This window comes from Pezoporus flaviventris, unplaced genomic scaffold, assembly GCF_033815535.1.
Source record: "Pezoporus flaviventris isolate CSIRO_AGI_PZ_B2104156 unplaced genomic scaffold, CSIRO_AGI_Pfla_v1 ptg000002l, whole genome shotgun sequence".
Classification (NCBI taxonomy): domain Eukaryota; kingdom Metazoa; phylum Chordata; class Aves; order Psittaciformes; family Psittacidae; genus Pezoporus; species Pezoporus flaviventris.
The window spans coordinates 12,678,115-12,697,890 of NW_026892550.1; the positions used below are offsets into that span (position 1 = coordinate 12,678,115).

The window sequence follows — 19,776 nt, forward strand, 5'->3', positions numbered from 1 at the left end:
GAAATGAAAATAAACTGTTTTAAAATATGTTGCTTTCATGCACTTGTGACATTTGAGGAAGGTGTAGCATGGCAATGAATATTGAGCAAACTTATCGTGAGTACTGAAGTGGTAAGAGTTTTTTCGTCATTTACTGAAATAAACTGTAATTCTTCTCAGTTATCAGCAGGTGGCAATATCATGACCTTAAAAGTCTCGGGTTTTTTGAGTGGGGAACAGTTAGATTTGAGGAAGTGATGTATCCCTGTGCTGTAATCGTTCCAGGAAATAGTTATATTACAGTCCCAGCAAGGTTCAGATTTCCGTCTAAGTTCGTCTTCTGTGTAAAGAACTATAGCTAGTATGGAAAATGTTAAACGTTAAGCCTGCAGGTTTCCTTGTAAATTGTATCATTTAACCCTCTTTTTTAACCCCATTTTTTTTTTAAAAAAAAAGGACTTGTTTTTCAGGAATTCATGATGAAGAACCTTTTTTTGTCTCTCTTACTTGTCTCTGTTCTGTTTATGAACAGCTTCTCAAAAGTGCAGGGAGGGAAATGGAAAGGTGAAGGTACAACACAAAATCTGGAAAGTATTGTCATTGGAAGATGCTATGACTATATTAGGATTGTGAATCCTGCTGTGGGGTAAGTTTTGCTTGTTTCTGTATTATTTTTTATCTTCTGGTTGTTAATCAGAAGCCTCATGCTTCACTTCTAGCCATGAAAGTGATCCTATTGAAGCCAGCATGAGTGTAGCTGTCTGGAAACAAAAAATGAACTTTGACAGATGTCATATTAATAAAAGTAGTGTAATTAAAGCAAGATTTTTAGTCCTTCAATTTTTTATTTCACATTTCCCCCTAGTGCCACAGTGTTCTGTAAGGAGAACACACAGAAATGGTGGGGACTGTATTTCTTAAGTACCAAAGCTGACAGTGCTCCTGGGAAGACCAGCTTTACTTTGCATGCCTTGTATGTCAGTCGGGTCGTGTAAGGAGGAAAGCACCACGTTTTATAGCTATCCTGTGGTACTGAAAGAGATTATTTAGCTCATCCACCTCAAAAATCAAGTAGTAACCAACTGTTGAAGTATGATTACCCCTGAGCTTTCACTGTCTGTGTTAATTACACAGAACTGTTTAGTGGGAGGTGTCCCTGCCCATGGCAGGGGGGGTGGAATTAGATGATCTTAAGGTCCTTTCCAACCTTAACTGTTCTATGATTCTAACTGGAGATAAGTGACACACTTTGCTAAATTGACCACTTTTTTCTGTCTCAACATTGTTTGGGCTTTGGTAAGAAGGAAGATATTAATAAGGACAGTCTCCTGGAGTTCAGTTCTTTTTTGTGTAGCTTAATTTTTTCCTACTAGTTTGTAGAGGTATTTGCAGAGGTGGCCTGGGTGGGTCTGCAGCACTCAAGCATGATCTTAAACAGGATTAGACTATGTTGCATAATATCAGCAAATATCACTTCCTTCTGCCAACCTCCCATTTTCAGTTCCTGCAGCAAAAGAGGAAGATACAGGACTGAAAACAGGTTAATGGCTTTTTACAAAGGCAAACTGACATTTCTTCCTAATAACGCTCTTATCAGAAGTATTTTGGTTCGGTTCCCCGTGAAAGAAGAAATCATCCTAATGCAAATAAAATGGTACTAAAATTTCAGTTGAAGAATTCCACTCTGGCAATTTTATAAACACATTACAGTGGAAGGTGCCAGTAAAATTTAACTATAGTGTTCCACATACCTACAATATAATATATGATATCAACTATGAAAACCTAAGTCAATTAATAGTTGTGTAAGTATATGAAGTCTGGTCTGCAGCAGGCTTTAGGTAGAGTTCTTGTTGGAGTTAACAGATGTCACTTCATGTATATGTGAAGTAAGACATGACTAATAATACAAGTACATTAAAAAGCAACATAGGAATTGTTATTCTGGAAACGTTAACTTTATCATTATCTGATTTTGGCTTTTAGAAATGTAAATAGAGTGTTCTTAAAAAGTATTTCTATATGTCTTATGTTTATGACTGTTTTGTGGTCTAATTAATTCCTGTGACAGTTTCACAGTATAACTTTAAAATTGAGAAGTCTGAACACATTTATCAAAGTATTCTTTCTCAGAATAGCCTGAAGCCAGGCTGGACATTAGGACTGCTTTCCTGAAATAAGGCCCAAATACCATTATAAAAAGAAGAGCTGCACAATTAATTTCATGTGGTGTGTTCCTTTCTCTTTCCCTTGGGTCTATAAGCAAATAGTGTAATCTAAACAGAATGGAAATTTCTTATTGCACAAGTGCAAAACAGATACTCTAATTATTTGTAACCCTTTTTATCGATTGTTTGTTTCTTAATTGCCCCCAGGCTAGCTTTTATAGAGGAATAGCCACCTGGGTCGGTTTTGCTTCTGAATTTATGGGCAAATAGAATAATTTTTTAAAACTACTTTGCTAACAGAAGAGAAGCTAGCATGGCATGCCTTTACACTGCAGCATAGTTAAAACATAAAGAGAGGCATTTTACAAAATGTAGAATGTCATGTAGAAGTGAGGGATTTGAATGAAAATCTGATTTCTTATAGGAGCATGCTACGTAACACAAATGTTCCTGCAGTGCATTTCCCCATATTTATTTGCAGTATATAATGGAAGTTCTGGAAACATTTTTTTTGACTGACTAGTATGAAATTAATCTAATATGACTTATTAATGTCTATTAAGATTGGAAAGTATTGTCTGAACTACAGTCCTTCCCCACCCTGCAATTTCAAAAAGTTTTTTTGCCAGCTAAGAAATTTTGAGTAATGGAGCAGAATAATCCTTTTGGTGTACAAGCTGTTCAAACCTGGATGAGAAGACATGAAGAAAAAAGAATGCAATATGTGAATTAACCGGAAAATTACTGATGGATTCAACTGTCAGGAAAGGTGTTAACAGTTCAGTTGATCATAATTGACAAGTGCTGGCATGAATAAGAAGTGCTTACAGTAGACAGCTCTTTGGCAGAATGAGACATACACAATTATCAGAAGCTAAAGTTTAACACCTTGAAATTAAAAATAGATTGCAAATCCTTTTATCAAGTAAAGCGATTTGAACATTGGAACTACTGAACAAGGGTTGTATTGCATCACTGAAGATCAGATCAAGATCCCATATTTGCTTGTGATATTTTGGAATTTTTTATATAGCTGTTGGAAGCATGACTAGGGATAACTGCAAGAGAGTCTGTGATCTGTTTCCTGCTTGGGAGCTGCTTAGCTCATCACAAGGGGTCCTTTAAAGTATCTGTGACATTCAGCATCACAAAGCAGCACAAAGCAGCAGGGTATCACGAGGTGTAGCACCAGCAGAAACCCTGCTCTCTATGGATGACATTAAATGAGCAAAACACGTAATGGTAATGTTTGGTTTACTTACCAGGTCTACTGTTGTTCAAACTAGAGCTTTGCAATTACAGCTGTTCACATTAGGATGCTGTATGCTCTTAATATACATTATTCTGTTCTGCAGAGTATTCCAAGCATAGACGTTGTCACAGCATATGTGGGGAAGGTACTATGGGAAAGTGATGAAAGTAGCAATTCTCTTTTTAATTACTCCAGGCAGGCTCAGAGCTGTGACAGATGAGATCCAGCAGATCCAAGAGATAGACTTCCTAGATGGCCTGGCCTGTCCTTCCGCAGATTATTGTCCCCAGGGCAGAGCTGGCAGAAGGGAAATGTCGAAGTGCACAGTCTAGCATCTTATTTCAGGCCTCCCTTCACAATGCTGAATCCTAGCAATATTCTTGTAGCTGCTGCACAGTGACAGTACATGTCCCACACAGTCACTGTACTCCTTCCAGCAAGGTAAGGTTGCATAATCCTAAGGTTTATATACACAGAAAATATCTTTCCGTCAAAACCATTATTCTACTATCAAAATCTTCCAGTAACAACTCTTGCACTTGAATCTGACATTTTAAGAGTAATTTTATGTTTCAGTAGGTTTGCACGTTTAGCTATGCTTTAATTGAAATGGCATTTTCAATCTGGAAAATTTCAAAGAAAGCTGTTTTCTTCAGTATTTCTACAATGCTGGATAATAAGGTCATTGTGCAGAGTGTACCTTCTCAGATTTTTGTTGAATTACTATGTGTATCTAATTCAACACTGTCAATCCTAATATTTTCATTGCTATTTCTTCATAATCTGCTTCTCTTAGGAGTCAGAATAAGACAAAATGTGTATGCTCTTCCTGGATTACAAGTTTGCTACCACTCTGACTTCAGTTTTCTATCTTAAACTTCTAGTGGTTTTAATTTGGGTATTTGAAAAATTTGGGAACAAATAACTTCCTTGCTCTGGTTTGAGAAAACTCTGCTATTTGTATCAATGATTACAGGGAGAAAAACTGTTCAGAGATATGGGAAGCATTTAAAAATGCATTTATTAGCAAGGATCCTTGCAACATTCTACCTAAGGACTACGAATTATTTATCAACCTGTCATTGCACACAATTCCACCTAACAAGGTAATGATTATTAATGTTATGTTAACAGTCCTGTGACACCGAGAAAATTTTCCATGACACAGTTCAAAATTGACCAAGAGTCATTATGTGGCTGACTCATGATTCATTATTTTTGGCCTGTCTGTAGTTTACAAATGAGACTCTGGCTTGATGGCATTTTTCAATGTGTTTGGCTGCATTTATTTTGTGCAGTAACTTTTCAGCAACTTCTCCGGTTTTGTACGAAGATCCCCCATTTTTCCTGCTGTACTGGGTGCTTTGTCATAGTTCCTGAACCTCCACTTCTACTTTTCCTCAAGTTAGGTGCTCTGCCTGCACCTGCTGTGCCTGCCGTTGCCTTTTGCTTCCACTCCTCACAGCCAAGTGTCAGGGCAATGACATGTTAAACATTGACATGTTAAACAAACATAAGCAGAAACGGACAGGACTCCATTATGTGCTAGAAAACAGTAAGGGTTTGATGTGCTGGCAGTTGCAGAGAACTGTGAAAGTGCAAAAACCACAGCTCTTCACACCATCAGAATGTGTGCTTTGGCCTTCTCTAAAAGGTGGTACTTTAAAGCAGTTTTACATTTAGCTCAGTTATTCCTTATCTCTAAATGATACAAGTGAAAACAACAAATACTCGTGTCAACATAGCTTAATTCATGAAAGAGTTCTGCAAGCACAGAAATAACAGCTAGATGAATGATTTTGTTCACACCATAAGCCAACATAGTAGTGTGAGAAAATCTTGGTAAAATATATCTGCCTTATAAATGTCTTCCCCTTTTTCTCGCTTTTCCTAAAACTGTCTGCTGAGGAAGGCAAAGCTAGGCCTAACTATACTTAATATAAGTCTATATCCATTCCTATCATGGTATAAATACTCCTCAAGCCTCTAGTGATCAGAATTTACATCACTGTTAAAAAAACCAAAAAAACCCAAACAACTTCGTTCCACTAAAGATACAGGTAACATTTCAGGTTATTAGCTTGATTTTGAACGAATACCAAAACGTGTTTAAAACTGTTTTCAGCGCCCCATAATCTCAGTGTGTCCATGCCCAAGTGATGTTTCATTTGTTCATTTCTTCTTCTTCCCCCCCCCCCCCCCCTTTTTTTTTTATGTAGTCTCTCTTCTGGGAAAATAATCATCTGCTAGTCAACAGCTTTGCTAGCAGGGGCCGGCGCTACATGTCTCTGGCTGATACTCTGTTTGGCTTCTTTGGAGATTTTCTAAACTGGTGTGGGCAGGCAAACAGCATTGGTAAGATAATGTGTACTATATTAAACATCTGTGTTTAAAACCACAATGGAGAACAACTGCTGTGTTCTGGAGGACCTAATTTTGCTCTTACTCCATGTAAAATCAGAGTGAGCTCACTTCATGTAAAATCAGAGTGAGCTTACTCCATGAAAAATCAGAGTGAGATTCACTATCTCATTCTCTTCTGTTTTGTGTGAACATGTAACATTGTGGTCAGGGGAGCACACAGTGAAATCTAAACAGTGCGGCACAGGAGATAAACCTCCTTCTTAATCCTCTGAATGCAGAGCTCTGTGCATCCCAGATACAGTGTTATAGCTGTTTTAGCTAAATTACTGAATCCACAGAATTTTCACTGTTTACATGAAGTGCACAGGATGGAAAATGATAGAAAAAAATACAACTGTCAGCTTTCAGTGTTGTGTCAGACCATCTTGTATGTTCAGTAAGTAATGCACAAATATATTTAATTGCTTTCTAATATCACTTTTTTACAGTCCTAATCATCTCTCTAATAGCATAAATCACATGCCTTCCTACAGAACTGGACTATGAATCCTGCCCTACCACAGAGGAATGTGAAAACAACGCAGTGGAATCTTTCTGGAGGATGGCCTCAATCACTGTAAATAATTCATTAGTGCTGACTTCATACATTACTGAGTGTGTCCTGGGTGATTCAGGGGAAACATCATGGGATCAGACCAGGTTTAAGTTTGTAACTGTGTTAGATTAGTTCCTCTGATACAAATACACTGGTTTACACTGGGTGTGGTGTTCTAGCAAGAGCAACCTAACTTTCACCTTAGCTAGATAATGTGTTAAAATGCTGTTAGCTTCATTAGTATGTATTAAGCATAATTCACAGATCAAACCCAACACAGAGTGCCAAAAAGCTTTCTTCCTATGCTGAAGAGACTATTTATAGGTGTGAGAAAATAGTTTTAGATGTATTAATTTAACGCTCTGGCTATTTAGTTCTTATTCTCTGTACTGCAGTGATCTGCTAGGGTTCTAGTTTAGTATTATTTTCACAATTCTGATATGTCTTCTTGATAAAACTCTTTCTTTGGTCGTTGATGCTTGCTATACAATACCAAGTCATGTAACAAATCTGTAAGTTCTAAAAAAAAAACATGTTATCTGTTGCAGTATGCACAGCACAGTTCTGGGGTGATACATGTCTTGTTGAATGGTTCTGCAGTTGGAGGAGCTTATCCAGAGCCAGGGTAAGAAAACTGACTTATTTATGTGTAAATGGCCTGATGCCTGCAAAAAAAAGGGTCAATCAGTTGTTTGGGTTTTCTCCTGCATGGGAAGGTGGCTAAAAGAACCTGTTGCATCAAAGTCTGCTGTGTTGTGGGGACAACTGTTAATTGTCCCCAAATGTAGGAATTAATATGAAATGGATGGAAACAATCCTTTGGAATCCTGCATTTTATAAACTGCTGTGGCAAGCAGGATAAATGTTCTTCGAAAGCATCCTTTAAGTAAGCCCACATACTGTGGCAAAATGTGCATGTTTTCAAAAAGATGATCATTACAAAATTTCTATTCAGAGACATCTCCAAGGAGAGGCCATCATTACACGGAGTGTAGCCTCTGTCAGGCCTAGGAACAAACTTGGTATTTTCTATAGGGAAAATACTTTTACCTGCTATTTCTTCAAGATCAAAAGAAGAGGTAGAAGAAAGATTTGGCTTAAGAAAGCAAAAAAGACTTATTGAGAAAAATGATAGCAAGGATTAGCTTCCTATTCTCCTTATTCCCTCATATATTAAGGACAGATGTTTTTTTCTGATTTACAAATGTAGCACTTAGTTCATCTAGCTTATGTATAAAATTTACTGTAAAAGTACACCCTTGAGAACTTTTACTGAATATGTGGCTATAATGACTTTCCAGCTTTGATGAAAAATACATCTTTCCTTACCTCAGGTAACTACATCTTTCCTTACCTTGAGTCCTGTGCAAGGCAGACAAAAAAACCCATGTTTTAAAGACCCATAGAACAGATCCTCCTCCTGTGTGTTCACTGTGGACTAGAAGTAATCATTGAAAAGTTAATTTTATCTCCATATAGGAGAGAAGCAAGAACCATCTGTTCCAAAACACCTACTACCTACTTACCTCCATCCCTCAAAGGTCCGTCTCTGTACACAGCTTTCAACTAATTAAGAAGACATATGATCCTCTTGGGTTAGGCAGGTTGTCAGCTGGGATCAAGTCTTCTGCACATGACAATAGCTGGCAGCAGAGCAGAGCCAAGAATCCAGCATAGATGCCTTATTTCAGAAACCTATTCACTTTTTTTCTGTTAATTTACAGATTCCTTATTTCACAATACACATAAATTAATTCCACCAGTTCCCTGGGTTGCGTGTTTGGAGGTATTGTAACCAGTGAAATCTCCACCACTGGAACACAGACTGCCCAGAAAAAAAAAACAAAACAGTTTGTTCCTCCGTCTGTTTTCTTGCTGTGTATCTTCTGGTGTATTTATGACTGAACTTCTTTAAGAGATCTTGTTTGAAAGAGGCTTGGAGTTGAATAATTAGTATCAGAAGGTAATCTGAAGGATCCGCCTGACTTCCTAAACATCTCGCTGATACATTTTCAAGCATTTCAAAGCCACTCCCAAAGTTTATCCTGGATTACATTTTGTGCACTTAAATCATCACCTCTTACCAATTCAGTTCGGATTTCTTTCTCACTTCACTACAAAATAACTTTGCTCATGTAGTTGGCAGACTTCTTTAATTATATTAGCCAGTTCAAAAATAGGTATTCTGAAGTCAGGGGTACATTGTTCCTCCACAGTTTCTGACTCTAGTTAAAGATTCATTTGTACTTTGGAGGAAGCTGCATTTTTCCTGGCAATAACATACATGTGAATGAGCAAGTGTGTTAAAAATAATTGAAATCTTAGTCTTTGGTTAAATTTTCGCAATGTGTTTAAGACAGGTTTGGACACCCTGAACAGATAGGCAAATCTGCTGTTGTTGCTACTGGTCTCTAGTTAGCCATGCTTGTCCAGAGCAGGCAACTGCTGCTATCTGCCTCCTCATGTTCCACTTCATAGAATCATAGAACAGTTAGGGTTGGAAAGGACCTTAAGATCATTCAGTTCCAACCCCCCTGCCGTGGGCGGGGACACCTGACACTAAACCATGTCACCCAAGGCTCTGCCCAACCCGGCCTTGAACACCACCAGGGATGGAGCATTCACAACCTCCTTGGGCCACCCATTCCTGTGCCTCACCACCCTTACAGTAAAGAACTTCCTCCTTATATCCAATCTAAAGTTCCCCTGTTTAAGTTTGAACCCATTACCTTTGTCCTATCACTACAGTCCCTGAAGAAGAGTCCCGCCCAACATCCCTATAGGCCCCCTTCAGATACTGGAAGGCTGCTATGAGGTCTCCATGCAGTCTTCTCTTCTCCAGGCTGAACAGCCCCAACTTTCTCAGCCTGTCTTCATACGGGACGTGCTCCAGTCCCCTGATCATCCTCGTGGCCCTCCTCTGGACTTGTTCCAACAGTTCCATGTCCTTTTTATGTTGAGGATACCAGAACTGCACACAATACTCCAGGTGAGGTCTCATGAGAGCAGAGTAGAGGGACAGGATCACCTCCTTCGACCTGCTGGTCACGCTCCTTATGATGCAGCCCAGGATACGGTTGGCTTTCTGAGCTGTGAGCTCAGACTGAAGCTGGCTCATGTTCATTTTCTCATCAACCAGCACCCCCAAGTCCTTCTCTGCAGGGCTGCTCTGAATCTCTTCTCTGCCCAACCTGTAGCCGTGCCTGGGATTGCTCCGGCCCAGGTGTAGGACCTTGCACTTGGCATGGTTAAACTTCATAAGGCTGGCATCAGCCCACCTCACAAGCGTGTCAAGGTCCCTCTGGATGGCATTCCTTCCCTCCAGCGTATCAACCGAACCACACAGCTTGGTGTCATCGGCAAACTTGCTGAGGGTGCACTCAATCCCACTGTCCATGTCACCAACAAAGATGTTGAACAGGACCAGTCCCAACACCAATCCCTGAGGGACAGCACTTGATACTGGTCTTCAGCTAGACCTTGATCCATTGACCACAAGTCTTTGCATGCAGCCATCCAGCCAGTTCTTCATCCACTGAGTGGTCCACCTATCAAATTGATGTCTCTCCAATTTAGAGACAAGGATGTCGTGTGGGACAGTGTTGAATGCTTTTGCTTCTCCAGAAGGTTAAACTTTCTAACTCCATGAGCAGGTGTTGGCTGGCTGTCAACAGATACTGACAACCACTATGCCTTTTGCTTCCCTGCCAGAGCACCAGTAGTTTGCCTGCAGGCACCAGGAGGGTAATGCTGTGATCACATTGCCACTGCTGGTCTCATCCAGGAGGTAACAGCTAACAGTCCCTTCTAGTCTGGGGGGTATTAGAGCATTGAAAGTGGCTAAGAGACACTGCATCCCAGAGCTAGACATTTAAGAAGATCCATAATGGGCACACATCTAGGCTCAGATTTGGACTGTACATTCAGTGCAGACACAGACATTATAAGCTTTCTGATGAATAATAAAAAATGAGAGCAATTATAAGGTTGGAAATCATTACAGTATGTTTTGCTGGAATGGTTTGAAATCTGTGGCTTTGAAATGCCTGCCTCTCACAAAAAAAAAAAAAAATCAGTTTACAGATACTAAAATAATCCTTTAGATTTGGCATCTTTAGTTACCAGGAAGAAGTTCTTTACTGTGAAAGTGGTGAGACACTGGAATTGCCCCAAGAAGTTGTGGCTGCCCCATCCCTGGAAGCGTTCAAGGTCAAGCAGGACAGGGCTTGGAGCAACCTCCTCTAATGGAAGGTGTCCCTGCCTGTGGCAGGGGGGTTGGAACTGTATGAGCTTTAAGGTTCTTTCCAACCCAAACCGTTCTGTGATTCTGTGATTTAGTTGCCACTTTATTATCTTCTTTTAATTATTACTTAAATACCTACACAAAGCAATAAAGTGGAAGATTTCCTAAGCTAGGGGTAGACAAGGCTAGAACTTTCTCCTTTATGGTCTTACATATCCTAGACATGCATACTTCACATTAATGTTGCTGTGATTTTCTACATTTAAATTTATTTCTCTTGTAGAAAAAAATGTGTTTTGTGTTTACCTTAGTTACTGGACTGTTCTTATCTCAACCAATGGGAGTTACATTCTTTCAGTTCTCGTCCCTATTTCTCCAGGAGTGGGAGGGAAGAAGGGGGGAGGGGGGGGGGGGGTGGGTGTGGGTGTTTGTGTGAGCGAGCGGCTGCGTGGTTCTGAGTTACCGGCCAGGCTTAAAGCATGACAGTGGGAACTCCACAAGTTGAGATAAGAACAGTCCAGTAACTAAGGTATAACACAAAACTACTACTGCTACCACCAATAATAATAATGATAAGGGAAATAACAAGGGAAGAGAACATAAAACTAAAAGGGGAAAAGGAAAAGAAAACAATAAACACAAGTGGTGCACAATAAAACCACTCACTACTCGCCGGCCAATACCCAGCCTGACCTGAGCAGCAATCTGGGCCTTCCAGGTGACTCCCTCCAGGTTATACACTGGGCATGATGTGCTGTGGTATGGAATACTTTGGCCAGTTTGGGTCAGGTGTCCTGTCTGCTTCCTCCCGGCTTCCTGTGCCCCTCCTTGCTGGCAGAGCATGAGACTGAAAAGTCCTTGATCGGAGTAAACATTACCTAGTAACAACTAAGATCATCGGTGTTATCAGCGCTGTTCTCAGACTAAAGTTGAAAACACAGCACTGTGCCAGCTACTAAGAAGGAGAAAAATGACTGCTACTGCTGAACCAAGAACATGTCTAAAAGCAGTAACCACAAGAGTGACCTTTTTATATTTTTACTAATTATCAAATGTTTTGGGGTTTTTTTTGCATTTTGAAAAGTTCCCTTCATTCTGGTTCACCTCTTAAGTTGTAACTTTTCTTCAGCTATCTTCTAAGATAAAGAATGTGAAAACAAATCTTCTGATTAAATGCCTTTGACCTTTGAGGGCATTCAGAATGTGAATCAGTTCTTCTACTCTGTGGTGTGTCTAATTGTAATCATTAGATATAAATGTAAAATTGAGAAAGCCCATATCCTACAGCAGGATCAAAGCCTTCATTAATGCAAAGGGGAAAAGGTTATTTATTTTACTTGTTCTTTATAGTTCTGAAAATTTGTTTCTTGAATTAGTTTTTTTGCAGATTATGAAATACCTAATCTTCAGAAAGACAAAATCTCACAAATTGCCATCTGGGTTGTGGATGATATTGAAGGACCAGATACGTAAGTTATGTCGTCCATAAAGATCAATTTATCCTATTTAGACCTGTATATAAAAATTCACCTTATCTTTCTGTTTAGTTATATTTGCGTAGCAGTTGCAATAGCCTGAGGGGTAATGGTTTTAAACTAAAAGAGGAGAGATTCAGGCTGGATGTGAGGAAAAAATTTTTTACAATAAGAGTGGTAAAACCCTTGCACAGGTTGCCCAGAGAGGTGATGGATGTGCCATCCCTGGAGACATTCAAGGCCAGGCTGGATGTGCTTCTGGGCAACCTGATCTAGTTGAAGATATCCCTGCTCATTGCAGGGGCTGGACTACATGACCTTTGAAGGTCCCTTGTAGCCCAAACTGTTCTACGATTCTATGATTCTATGGTTATTTTGTTATGATTACTTTAGTCATGAGTGTTTACAGACCAATGGGTAAGTAGCCTTAATACTTTTAAGTAGCCTTTTAGAAACCTCAGTAGGTTCTGTACTATGCTAAATTTTGTTTTTGTAATTAGACCATAATTTAGAAAATCATTGCTAGACACAGAAGCTGCATTTTAGGATTGTTTCTGGGTTGGTTTTTTTTCCTTTCTCCTTGTGTTTTTTCTGTTCTGTATTCAAGAAAGAGAGCAATTGCCTAACAACAAGAATAATTCTAATTTATTATAACCAGCTTATTCTGTAGAGACAGCTGGCATCAACTTTAGCACCACCTAAATAGCTGCCAAAGAATATTACAAATGAAACACTCGTTATTATTTTACAAAAGTAACTAGCTCTTTTTCTGTTTGTCTAGTGAAATATTAGATGTGGGAATATTGATTAATAGAATCTACAAGTGCTACAGTGACAGAAGCTAACCTTCCAGTATCTGCAAACTGAGTATAAAATATTAAATGACTGTAAGAAAATGAAGATTTATAAATTGGATTGTACACCAGTTTTCTGTGGGTGTTAAGGAATACAGAAGAGCTAAAATAATGGGGATTTACTTTACTAATTCCATCAGGTTCAGTGAAAGGAAATGCAATAATACTAAAATCCTTTCTCACAGAGATTCCTGTGGAACTCATACTGTAGGGAAACTAGAAAACAGATTGAAAACCCTTGGTTATGATGTCATCTGCACTGACAATTACAAGTAAGTGAAATTCCTTCGTTACTATAGTGTATATGCAGAAGCATCTCATCTATTCTAAATGGTTTCTTACCTTTTAAAATGCAATTAATCTTGTGTCTTCAGTAAGAGACTGATCTATTGGAGAGCTGATGTCACATTTTTCAGACATGGCAATTTTTCAGCCATGAATTGAGCAGAACACTACTACTATTGTATAATTGTATAATTAATTACCCTTGTATAATTGTATAATTAATATCAGGCACAGAAGATGGCCTCATGTATTCCACTTCATTATAAAATCTATATTTGGATTGAAAATCCAAACAACATTTAAAAACACAAGTAATCTGCAGGATTACTAGTTATTCACAGTAGTATTCACAGCTCTAGTTATTTACACTAGGTTGCAAGATAAATATAATTGAAGGGAAGCTTCAGACTTGATAATACTGTTGATTTTGTCTTGGATTTTTTCATTTGTTTTCTTCATTTTTCTGCCTGGAAGATGCTAAATAAAATGATATCTTCACAGGTCTGTAATGTTCTTACTTTGTGTGGATTATCCTGATGATTCTAAGTGTACCCTTTCATCGTAAGTAAAAGAAGTTCAGTCCATCCTCAGTGTCATTACAACCAAATAACGCAGAAGGCAGCAGTTCAACGTGTTCCACCTCTACCATCTATTATCTATCACCCATTCACAATATGCAGTATTCTTGAATTTATTACTTACTGTGTATTGAGTGAGCAGTTTCTATCTACAAATTGCACACAATTGTCTGTGAGCACCTGCTATTCAAAATTGGGTGTTAATCAGTTCATTGATCGCACAATCACGCTGTGTATCACTGGTGGTATGGATGAAGTTTGTATATATCAGTGTTTTGATGCAAAATCTATTACAAATTTGAAATTGCTTTCATTGATATTCTTCTGTGAATAATGAAGTTGTAGGTCAAATGGCAACAGTTCTAAAGGGCATTTCTCCAGCTACTAGAACTTTCAATTCCAAATTTTGAGGATTTTTTTTTTTTAATCTTTCATTTTTTGTGGAAACCCAATTTCTGTATTTTAATGTCTTTACTTTGGGCCAGTAGGTTATCTGCAGAGAATGCATATTATATCCAACATGTAACTTTCTCAGTTAGCAAGCATCACTCCCAAACTAGGTTTTATAGTTTCCCTTTCTGTCTGTATTTTGCTTTATTATAAAAAGAGGATTAAATTGGTTTATTATGTATTTCAGTAAATTTACAGTAAAGATGACTGTTTTCAATTATAACTAAATTTCTTAATCTATATGCTGCTGCATGTGTAGGTACACATAAGGTACTTGAACATCCAAATCTGAAAACTTCCTCACAGTTTGGAAAGTAGAAGGATATATGGATGCATAAAAGTTGTTCTTGAGTTACATTATTTTTATGCATAATCCATACATTTGGCCGTATCCTATCTCCTACTGTCCTTTCTGCCCTAATTCAAGCACCTGCAAATCTTTTATATGTTAATACCTATGTAATACTGCAATGATAACTTCTGCTATGAAAAGCCTGTTTTGCTACTCCTGGTTATGGCAGCAGAGAGGTGCAACTCCTACTAGCCTGACTTTGGTTGTGTGGCAGTAATGCTTCATGCAGTACAGAAAAGGTGTTGTACATCACTTTCTGTAGCATATGATCCATTTTGAATACACCCTTACAAAGTGTATACCTTACACCCCCTGTTCCTGCTGGTCACTGAAAGTTTTTACTCACCTTGTCATGCAACATTTATTCTTACATCCAAATTATATCCCCGCACCAACCTATAAATGTGTGCTGAAAATGGTTGCATTTTATGTATCAGATAGCTCTGGACTCCTAGGTAGTAGATCATAGAGCAGGCTTCCAGTCCTGTTTGGCATTTGTTTGCTGCTAAATCCACCACTGCTTGCGTGGTGGATTAAAATAGGGTTTCCTTGTTCTGCCAGAGAATGGTAAGGCTTTTGTTCATATGTCAAAAGAAAATACAGCTGCCCTATGCAAAATTGCAGTTGTGAACATGGTGACAATATTAACAAATTGGAGGAAAAGCACTTTACAGGACTTATATAAACTTGTGAACTCCTAACAGAATTTTTTCTCTTCTCCCAGGTTTTAAACCATTTCCCTCAAAGTTTTGTGAGGAAACCTGGATGAGAAGGCTTTTGGAAACCATTAATGTCTTTTTCCTTTCACCTAAGGGATGAGAATACCAGTTCTCCAGTGTTACCACATAACGCTTGCAGTATGTAAACTGGGGAGCAGCCACCCCTTCCTTTCCATCCACATTGGTCCTTAAATTAACCTAATCACTAGTGTATTCTAAGCACCAGTCTCATACTCTCCTGGGGTAGCTACTAAGCAGCTCAGCTATCATCCTCCTTAGGAAGTTTCTTTGCTTCTTGCCTTCCTGAGCCTTCTATCCCCTCCTGTATAGATGGCAGTGCAAGAGGCTTGATTCACTTCTTATCTATGCTATCCCTAATCAGGTCAGAGTCTGAATGCTATCATTGCCTTTCCCTGAAATTTACATAGCTAACATACTTCAAGCCAATGAATACTTGCACTCTTCCCCAAATCACTTCTCTGCAATAAATAACACTGCCATTGAAATTAGCTGCCCTTATGCAGATGTATATAAATTATTTGATGATTATCTTCTAGATCTGTTTTCTCTGTGGATGGATCTCTGCTTTCTGACAGTCCATTAACTGATATGGGAACAGTTTGGTCAGTAGGGATGTCACTATTAAGAACATGTTACCTGTCAAGAAAGGTTTCCCTTGTAGTGTGTGCTCAGTGTATACACTTCTAGAGTAAATAGTGAGACTAGGTATGCAGGCTCTGTTACATCCCCTTTCACAATGGCTATTTGCTGTTACAGTATTAATAGCTGCCTTCTCAGCCTCTGGAGAATAATGTCCCGAGCCACAAAGCAAAGTTGTCCAAGTGACATTTTTTGTTTCCACAATTCCTGTTACATTGGGATACCAGAGGAGAAGGCTGTGTCAGGGTAGCAGAAGGATGGCCTAGAAGGTGCAGTAATATACCTGGAGCTTCTTGGGTAGCAATAGTGGCTCTTAACTCCTCTGCAAACTTGATCTATGGCCCTGTTGAGTTAAAATTTGGATTTGGGCTTCTTGTCACGCAGACAACTTGTAAATAAAAAACTACCCACTAGATGGCATAGATGGCTTACAAACATGAGTAGAAAGGAAGCCAGGTGCAACCTATTAGTAGAGGTATTTATTACTTGCATTATTGCAATGTCAGGGGGGGCTTAGAAATGGATCTGGATACTATTGAATCAACTGCTGTAAAAATAGACCTCTAGGACCACTGCTGTCTAGAACTGCTTTATACAATCTCAGGCATAAGGCCAGAGACAGTAAATGGATGTGGAGAAACAAGGAGGATTGGGTATTCGGGTAGAAAGAAGTGTTCCCAGGGCTTTTTTTGCACAAATATCCTGTTTATAACATTGTGACAGCCAAAGGGAATCTGGTGACAAGCTCTTACAAAGAAACTTCTAGCTTAGCACTTGGACTGCAAACTTCATCCTTGGCTACAACCGCCTGATATTTAAAAGAATTCTAACTCAGCTCTGTGCTGTGAACATCCTGTTTGTTTTTTTTCTTTAGATCTGCACCAGCAGCACAAAGAGGACCTATATCTTCAGACAGAGGAGGCAGCTGGAACAAGCTCATGTTTGTTTCTTTTGTAAGCTTTTTGTTCAGATTTGCTTTAGTGTAGTAAGTTAATCAACTACATCCATATCCTCTGTTTGCCTTAGCTGGCTATAAATTTGGCTTCAACTAATTTCTAAATGCAGTTTCACCCTATTTCTTGGACTACCACACCTGCATATTTAAACCATACATACTTCTATTCAAATACCAACTACTGTTGGTATAAAAAATTATTCTACTGCCGCTAGAAAGCCTCACCCTTTATTTCCTTTTCTTGAGTCCATTGCTCTTTCCTTTTATTCTGCAGAATTAAACTGAGAATAATACTTCCTATTAATGTATTGCAGAAAGACAAGTGAAACTGTGCTTGTCATACATTTTCCACACAGCTTGTTTGTGAAATCAATCCTAGCATTTGGCCTTGGAAACTTAATGTCTGATTATTGTGTTTAGGGAAGTAGAAATATGAATTCAGATGGAAGAGAGCTTTGATCGCTCAATAAGTGGTCTGGAACTTGAGCCAAACTTATCTGAAACTGTTGTACAATAAGATTCTGGCTTGCATATTTGCACATAGTATTTTCCCACTTAATATCGATTGCTTCATCATCCACACAGCTGTTCTTCAGCTGGTTACTTTCTGGCCATGGCATAGCCTATAGTCAGGAAAACCAGTTCTAGAAAGTTCCACATTTTTTCCATGATGATGTGATGGTTGATCATCGTGAATGTGATTTATGGCATATCAAATTCAGACAAGAACCTGCCAAGTCAGGCATCTGCCTGCTTGCAGTGAACTCAGTTAGCATGCTTCAGAATATATTGAGGAGAGAGCAGATGCCGTCTTGAAGGTCCCTTAAATTACTTTTGTGAATTATCTAAGAATTCCAACTAGTTATTCCTCTAAACCACCAAGAAATGCAGCTACCAAGATGATACATAAATCTTTGGAAAAAATTATTGTTCTTCTAGAAAATAACTTTAAGTAGAATTCTGTTGCACATTTTGTTAGGTTCTGTGTAATTTATATGTGTTGTCAGAAAATGGGATAGGATGTTCCTGTTATCTCAGTACATCTGATTTAGGGCTCCATAGTAGATCTGCATCCTTTCAGTCCCTGGTACAACAATATCACATTGTATGTTTGAAAGATAAACTACCTACAGTATGTTGTTGTTGCTTATTTGTCTGCCTTCCATTCCTGTAATAACCTTTAATTTGGTTTTAATGCAAATCCCTTTATATTATACACATAGTTGCATTTGCCTGTGTCACAGCTGGGTTTAGGCTCCAGCTTGAAGGTTTTTTTGTTTCCACTTCAGACACTTGCAGAAGTACTGAAATAAGAAGTTACAGACCTTTCAAAATCTGGGCTTTCAAAATCAGCTTAAAATTGTTTCCTACCTATGCTGGAACATTAATCCTTTGATTAGTCCCTTCAACATCCTCCTCATTTTTATTGCTTGTTTGATGCTGTCCTTTACAGCAGCTGCCAGAATAATGAGAGGTATCAGAGACATCTCAGGTAACTGAACCCAAGCAATTTTGATCAGTCTTTGAAGATCACATCATGACAAAATTTGGACTATAGGCTGTAGAGATAGTGCTCAGAGACAGGTGTCTAAGCCACCATTTGCTTTAGTGTTGTCCTACCCACTGACCTGTGCATTATAGTGTGTGCGGGATTCAGAGAATAGCTTAATATCACTAACAAGCCGTGTGCCTGAGGCAACTTCCACCCACAAGCCAAGCATCCCAGCTGGCCAACTTTTGCTTTCCAGCCTCTAGATGCAATCCACTCCAGCAGCACAGTTGGTGCTGGCCAATACATATGATACCAAGCACATTGTAGGAAGTGCTAAATAATTCTGTTTGGAAAAAAAGTAAAATACAAAATAGGGTAGATACAATTCAAATTTGAAGTCATTTACTGCATAACCTTGTATCAAGAGCAACACAATTAGAAGCCTATTGCAGTGTTATTTCTAACATTCTTGCCTCTTTTCCTGTTGCTTCAACTCAATAGCAGTTTTTTCTTCCAGTATCATTTGAATAAAGTGTCTCAAACTTAATGGAAAAGCTTGGGAAGATCCGTAAAGATTTTTACCTGACCAACTACTATAGCTGGGGAAAAACAGGCGGCAAAGTTTTAGATACATAGGCTTCCTGATATCTAAGAGACAGCAAATTTTAAGCTGAGTGAGGATCGTTTGTTCTGAGTTTAATATAATGGTTTTAATCTGTATGAAAGAACATTGTGACTGGAATCTCAGAAGCAGAGGGGCAGATGTGTCAGCAAAGTGAGAAACAATAAGGTCAGTTGTTACTCCCAGAGGGAGCGAGAGACATGAACAAAAAGTTGTGAGCAAGAGAATCCAGATATCTCTATTTCTATGTTTACAAAGTATACAAATAGTGCTATTTACACATGTATTTTACACTTCTGTGGTGAGAATCGAGCAGGTATGCCTGTGCTCTGGCTTGAGCACTCAGTAACTGCTCTGATTAGCAATGTCTCGTGTAACAGCTGTGCAAAATTTGGGGAAATCATAATGTCCAAAAGGCATCTGCCCTTCTCCATAATGTTCAGCAGGGTGCTTCAAATATGTATTCAGAATGTTTCAATCATTCCTACTTGTACTAGCAATACTGCAAAACCAGCTGTCTCCAGGCCTGAAATCAAGGGAGGAAGTGTTTCACCGAAAACGTTACAAATATCACTTCATTTTAAATCCAGTTGGATGCCATAATCCTGTATAGGTCTGTTAATATCCAACTAAAGGCAAATGAAAGCAGCATGTACAGGAACATTACAAGGTGTTCTGCATTTCTGCAGACAGACCTGTGGAAGCTCCTGCTACTAAGGGAGTATTTACTGTC

The 19,776-nt window shown here is 38.8% G+C and overlaps 1 protein-coding gene across 2 annotated transcripts; it reads left to right on the top strand.

The window, feature by feature from the left end:
- Positions 1-416: 416 nt before the first annotated feature.
- On the top strand, positions 417-18,064 carry BST1 (bone marrow stromal cell antigen 1). 2 transcript variants are annotated; one of them, XM_061469496.1, is made up of 9 exons: positions 417-625; positions 4,376-4,505; positions 5,619-5,754; positions 6,297-6,379; positions 6,907-6,983; positions 11,978-12,070; positions 13,116-13,202; positions 13,717-13,776; positions 16,849-18,064. In XM_061469496.1, the coding sequence occupies exons 1-9, from the start codon at positions 456-458 to the stop codon at positions 16,958-16,960; spliced, it is 948 nt and encodes a 315-aa protein (XP_061325480.1). In that variant the 5' UTR covers positions 417-455; the 3' UTR covers positions 16,961-18,064. The 2 variants fall into 2 exon arrangements, with proteins under 2 accessions (XP_061325480.1, XP_061325490.1); XM_061469506.1 differs by lacking the exon at positions 16,849-18,064 and adding an exon at positions 15,320-16,836.
- Positions 18,065-19,776: the final 1,712 nt, after the last annotated feature.

Excerpts from the sequence above, each read along its gene's own strand:
- BST1 (XM_061469496.1), top strand. The coding sequence starts at position 456 with ATGATGAAGAACCTTTTTTTGTCTCTCTTACTTGTCTCTGTTCTGTTT. Across the intron at positions 5,755-6,296 it reads TGGGCAGGCAAACAGCATTG|AACTGGACTATGAATCCTGC; the intron begins GTAAGATAATGT and ends GCCTTCCTACAG. Across the intron at positions 6,984-11,977 it reads GGAGCTTATCCAGAGCCAGG|TTTTTTTGCAGATTATGAAA; the intron begins GTAAGAAAACTG and ends TTCTTGAATTAG.